This window comes from Xenopus laevis, chromosome 7L (assembly GCF_017654675.1).
Source record: "Xenopus laevis strain J_2021 chromosome 7L, Xenopus_laevis_v10.1, whole genome shotgun sequence".
NCBI classification, from domain to species: domain Eukaryota; kingdom Metazoa; phylum Chordata; class Amphibia; order Anura; family Pipidae; genus Xenopus; species Xenopus laevis.
In genome coordinates, this window is record NC_054383.1 from 7219288 (window position 1) to 7226114 (window position 6827).

The window sequence follows — 6827 nt, forward strand, 5'->3', positions numbered from 1 at the left end:
ACTGTGATTCTGGCAGGGATGTTAGGACACGGCCACCCTTCATTTGAAATATGGACTGGGACCAGTCAACATCTTTAGGGAGCTTCATTAAATGGGCTATTTTTAAAGATAATATTCATTTTTATCACAATGTGACAACACCATCTATTATTCATAATTGCCTATATATTTTTTTTTACATTTATCCGATATGTCTTCTTTAATTGTATCACATGTGTGTGCTTACACCACAAAGTGTCCCAGGTAGGTGTTCACTGCAGGGGGACACCAGTACATCACAATCAGCAGGTTTTGTATCCCATGTAAGAAAGGAAAATATTGAATTTTAAATAAATAGTATTGAAAATACAACCAAAGGGTTCTAAGATGGTTGTGAGAAACAAAGACATCTTAAAGGCATTCTATCATGATTTTTATGGTGTAGGTTTTTATTTACACACCTTCATTTCAGCTTTGTTCACATTTGACTTTTGACCGTTCCCTATCCTTAAATATCTCCTCCTATTAGCGAATGCCCTTATTGCAAAAGATTTTAAATATATTTTTAAAGGGCCTCTGATGATTTTGGCTGGCACAAGTCTGAAACAAGGGAATGCCATTATTTTATGGCATAATTTTCTAAAGATTATGACCACATTCGAGGTTTTGCTACTGGATCCTTTAAAGGACAAGGAAAGTCTAAAATAGAATAAGGCTAGAAATGCTGTATTTTGTATACTAAACATAAACATGAACTTACTGCACCACAAGCCTAATCAAACAAATGATTTATGCTTTCAAATTTGGCCACAGGGGGTCAACATCTTGTAACTTTGTTATACATCTTTGCAAGACCAAGACTGTGCACATGCTCAGTGTGGTCACGGCTGCTTAGGGATCATCATAAATTAGCTCCCCCTGCTGTTCATAAGTATGATTGTTTCCCTGCAGAGCAGTTAGGGACCGTCTGACAATTCCTATCCACAGCAGCAAATGAAGGGAGAATTTCACTGCATACAGTCAGGTTTCTTATAAAAACGGTACACATTTTTTAATTAAAGTATATTGGCGATAGATTTATTTTTCATTAAAGAAAGTAAAAATGGGATTTTATTTTTTTGCCTTTACATGCCCTTTAAATGGCTGGTATCTCTATGTGTAGGTTATGCATGATAATAACTTTTTATGGAGGCTATGGCTACCAACTAATGTCCGACTACACTGCCCTCATAAGTTTATGCATGTAATTATACAGGTATGGAACCTGTTATCCAGAATGCTCGGGACCTGAGGTTTTCCAGATAACGGATCTTTCCATAATTTGGATCTTCATACCTCAAGCCTACTAGAAAATAAAAGAGTGTGAAAGGAATCCAAACTGGAGGTGCAACCAGCCGGTGATTCACATCTGAGTATCCAAAGGGCTGGTAGTCACATTGCAGGGCTGCAAATGCTGGACTCGCCTGAAGGTTCTTTGTGAAGCATCCAAAGAGACTTCTGGAGTGATTATTACTAATTAAAGGGACAGTATCTTAAGAGAGTGCTGAAGAGTACAGAGACTGTATTTGTTTGGAAATACCTTAAAGGACTTTCATTTAGTTAGCCAGACAGTTTGCACCTGCTTAGTTAGATAGTAGGGCCCCTATTGCCACCTGGTTAGGAGTGCTGATTGTAATAGTTGGTTGCTTATTTTTAGATAAACAGTTATCTAGTTTACCAACTACTGTGTGAGAATTATTACTGTTTTCCTAGTGGGGCCACCAATAGGTGCATTCCTGGATCCCACTAGGTGGAGGCACTGTGCTAATAAGTACCAGGTACCCAGTCTCTCCCAGTACCACTGTAAAGTGGCTCAGGTTTGTCCTGTAACATCAGGTAAATGCCACATGTGGAGTGTGGGTTACAGTAAATTAGCATGAACTGGGCCTGAAATTAGTCTACTAGTGTGAGATTCCTGAATGACCAATGATCTGTCTGTGTGCAATCTGTCAAAATTTATCAAGCTTTTAACTGACCACTAATACCTTCACAGATGATTGAGAGCACAAAGAAAATATTCCACTCAGTTAGAGAAATACAGATGAAGCCACTTGGATTTGTGAGATAAATGCGTCATGACTCATGGTTAATTGAAGAAACTGCGTTATCTAAAGTCATCTTAACTCATTTAATGCATTTAACCTTCCATTAGCATACCAAAGCACCATTGTGAACAATGGTGAATGCCTTAATTAGATGGGATGTTGTGACGCAGTTTTCTGTGTTAAATGAGATAAATGGGATATCTGTGTTTAGTTATTCTGTGTCAAACAGACAAACCAAAGTGGCTGCATCTGTATTAATGCCAAAAGTGATCCCATCTTTAAAATAAATTCTGTCATCAAAGATGCATAAACTTTACCATGCTCTTCTTTGACTCCACTTATATTTTAAACAAAGCAAAAAATTACACATCTGCTATTCACATGTAGTTTTTTTCCCCAAAAAGGCAATATAGGGATTACAGACACTTAGGGGCAAATTTATCAAAGGTTGAAGTGAAAATTAGAATTTAATTTTTTTGTGTACTTCAACTAGTCCAAATTCGATTTGAATTTGAAAAAATTTCGAAAATTCGTATTTCAAAATTTATCATGTACTGTCTCTTTAAAAATTTCTAAAATCTAAAACCTGCCGAATTGCTGTTTTAGCCTATGGGGGACCTCCTAGAATCTATTTGGAGTCAATTGGTGGACTTTAAAAAATCAAAGTTTTTTTGGAAAAACTTCTAATTGAATTTGATCTAATGATCTGTTACTTCGAATAGTATGATTCGATTTTGATCGAAAATGGACCTATTTGATCAAAAACTGACCTATTGATTTAATTTCGGTTGGTCTTTTTGAATTCGAATTTCGAAGTTTTTCAAATTCGAAATTTGACCCTTGATAAATCTACCCCTTAACTTTGACCATAATTGTAAATTTGTCAAAATACTGAGGTCCCAGCATTGATTATGATGAGCTGTTGTAATTTTACCACAAACCCTTTACTGATTTCTGCATAATGTGACTTTCCAGGAGCTGGTGCCCTTGTTTATTCCTATAATTTGGTTTTGCATTTTTTGGATATTTCCCTCCTAATATTTAAAGAAATAATGATTTATTTTTAAAATTTTTGACAGAAAACAAAGTAAGATTTCCTTGGCTGAGTCTGACTCAGTGTTCAAAATGTGTATACATTCTTAATAAATAGGATGTTAAAGTTTTTTTTTTGATAAAAAGAAAATTAAAGTTACAAAATGGGGATAATTTTGTAATGAAAGACTTCAAAGTTAAACTTTGATGCTTTATAAATGGTTTGCAAATTGGTATTGGTACATCTCATTAGTTATGATTTGTGATTGTGTCGCTATACCCAAATACCCTATAGTAAAAGTCTCCAGTGCTTAATTTACTGGTGCCAAAGGGATCGTACTTAACAAGGAATGTCCTAGCAAGTAATTGATCTAAGGTGGATATATGCTCCAGGGAATGTGTTTGTTCATATAAAGAAATATAAAGTACTTTTCTTCTTTATTAGTCAATATATGCGGAAACAATGGATTATACTTGACAACAACATTTTTACAACAATTTTACTTGCAATTTACAAACAGTAAGCATTGTGTAGTTTTATTATTTGACTTTGGGGGGGCTTTATATTTTTTCTAAAAATCTCAAAAAAATCATGGTTTTCTATATTTCTTTAAAACTGTAAACATTTTTAATTTATTAAATGTAAAAACCATGAATACTAAATACTAAAATTCATCAGGTAAAAGTTAGGTAGTCGTCAGGTAAAAGTTTTAGTCGTCAGGTAAAAGTTTTAGTCGTCAGGTAACAGTTGTCGAGGTCCTATAGAAGTTAATGGGAGCTCTGCTCATCCTTTTTGACCATACTCATTCAAGTTGGGCTTTTAGAGGTTTTATAATTTTTTAGGGATATTTATTAAAACTTGAATTTATCCCAAACACAATTTGGCCTAATTTACGAAAATTGTGACAATGTGAATTGTGCGAGTTTTTCAAATTGTCACTCAAAAACCTCAACTTTTAGGAATTGTGGTTTCTTCTATTTTTTTTTCCTCTAAAAATTCTAATTTTCCCTCTTAAAAACCCGACCAGAAAAAATTTGAGGCCCCATAATTTTTAGAGGTTATAGATGTAATCATATTTTTTTTTAGATCATTCAAAGCTTTTTTTCATTCATGCTTTTTAAATTGTGATCTTTTAATAAAGAAAGTGACTTCAAATAAAAATAATTTTACAATTTGAAATATGAGCCAAAAAGAAATAAAGTGAATGTATTTGCTACATTCAGAGAACAGAAAATGGGAGTCTATTCAAATTACAGGAAGGTTTAGAGAGTAACCTTGCATTATGAAATGAAAATTAAATTAAATGTTTGCAATATAAAACACATACATGAATGCAGGAAATATATTTGCTTCTGTCAGAAACAAAAAACTGAAGTATTACAAATTACAGAGAAGTCTAGAATGTAATAATTGGGATGTTAAAGGTGAACAAGTGCTATTTATTTTGGATTTTAAGGGAACAATGTATCTGTATAGCAAACCCCTTTATCAGGTGGTCAGTAGGACATCAGAAAGACAATTGTCATGGGAAACATAAGGCAAGCCAAATTCAAACAGGAACTAATTAAAAACACTTGCAATTTATAAAAAATAATACACAAATAAAATATTCACTGATACAATCTTTGTGGGCACTCAGGGGCCTATTTACTAGCATCGGAATTTCTATTTTTTTTTAATGAATCAAAATTTTTCTCACTTTTTTTGTATTTCTCTAAAACATGAAATATTCAAGATGTATAAAGTGTAAAAAGCATGAAAAACTCTAATACAAAACTTTGCCATGTAAAGGCTTTCAAGGTCCTATACAAGTCAATGGGAGCTGCTCTTATCCTCTTCCTTCGTTTTTAATCAATTCAGACTTTTAGTCTTCTGATTTTTTCTTTGATCGTAATTGGCCAAATATATATATAGGGTTTCATATATTAAACCACTAAAATGAGAATGTTGATAAATGGGCCTAAAAATCAAATATTTACTGTATATTAAATATAGTGGAATTAACATGTATGTTTAAATTTTTTTTGTCTTGCAGTTTTATGGAAAAACATTTTTATGCTTTAACAATATCTCCATCCCAATTTCTGTGCTAAACCTGTGAACTAAGCAAAAGCAGCTAAATTATGCATGTAAAAAATATTCCTGTATAAGGAAAACAGTACCCGGAACATAGAATCTGCAGTCTAGTTTGTTGGTACTTCCATGTCAGTTTTGCAGATTTTGCAATTTAAGGCAATATGAACAAAAACATCTACACAAATCTGTTTCATAACCAATGAGCTCATTATGTCACTTCACAGTTAATTCTACTTTTTTAACAACAATAAAACTGAAAATGGCTTTAGTAAATCAAGGAAATATATCAGAATTCTTCATCCAAGGATTCTCAGATAATATTGAGTTGCGGCTGTCTCTTTTCATTGTGTTCCTCAGCATCTATCTTTTCATTCTCCTTGGAAATCTTATTGTCATTTTAGTGATTTCTGTAAATTCTCACTTACACACTCCCATGTACTTATTTTTGCTGAATCTTTCAATCAATGATATCAGTTCCACTACAAATATTTTACCTAATTTATTACACATCCTTTTCACACAACAAAAGAATATTACCTTTTTAGGGTGTATGACTCAGCTATATATTTTCATGTTCTTGGTTAGTGATGAATACATTTTGCTGGCTATTATGGCATATGATCGCTATGTTGCCATTTGTGATCCTCTTCATTACATTGAGCGGATGACCCAGAAACACTGCACTCAGTTGATAACTGCATCATTGGCTGTTAGTCTTTTGGATCCTATTCCACATACTGTTTTTATATCTGAATTATCATATTGTTCTTCCCATGTCATTGACTATATCTTCTGTGATGTTGTACCACTTCAAAAACTTTCATGCAGTGACACCTTCAATGTGGAGCTTTTAACTTATATTGAAGGGACACTGGTGGTTTTCAATTGCTTTTTACTTACTTTGATCTCTTACGTTTTTATCATCTTGGCAATCCTGAAAATAAAATCTTCAAAGGGCAGAAAGAAAGCTTTCTCGACATGTGCTTCACACTTAATCTGTGTCATAATTTTTTATGGGACTTTGATTTCTTTGTATGTGAGGCCCACAGCAAATTATTATCCAAAAAGAGACAAGTTTTTTGCCCTGCTGTACATTGTATTGATCCCAATGCTGAATCCTCTGATTTACACTCTAAAGAATAGAGAATTTCAATCTGCCTTTAATAAACTAAGTACAAATTACAGTTTTTTCCCAAAAGGGACTATTAAAACACAAATGAAAATATAAATATTTTCAAATAAATAATGTCTAATCTTGTATCTAAATGAATGCTAATGCAATGGTAGTAGGTGAAAATTGACATAATTTTGTCATGGTCTGAAAAAAATTAATTTTAAGCATGATGTAGGCTGAAAATTCTGAGACGATTTGCAACTGGTCTTGATGTTTTATTTTTAACTTTAGGGGGCAGATTTATCAAGGGTCGAAGTGAATTAGAGGGAATTTTCGAAATCTGAAGTAATTTTTTGGATACTTCGACCATCGAATAGGATACTACGACTTTGACTTCAACTTCGAATTCAATTCAATGTAAAATAGTTTGAATATTCAACCATTCGATAATCAAAGTACTGTCTCTTTAAAAAAAACTTCGACTTCAATACTTCGCCAAATGAAACCTGTCGAAGTGCTATGTTAGCCTATGGGGAACTTC

General features: G+C 33.1%; 1 protein-coding gene across 1 annotated transcript; it reads left to right on the plus strand.

Moving 5' to 3' along the window:
• Positions 1–5431: 5431 nt before the first annotated feature.
• LOC108695725 (olfactory receptor 1019) lies at positions 5432–6400 on the plus strand. The gene has a single exon (XM_018224696.1). The coding sequence runs from the start codon at positions 5432–5434 to the stop codon at positions 6398–6400; it is 969 nt and encodes a 322-aa protein (XP_018080185.1).
• The last annotated feature ends 427 nt before the right edge of the window (positions 6401–6827 follow it).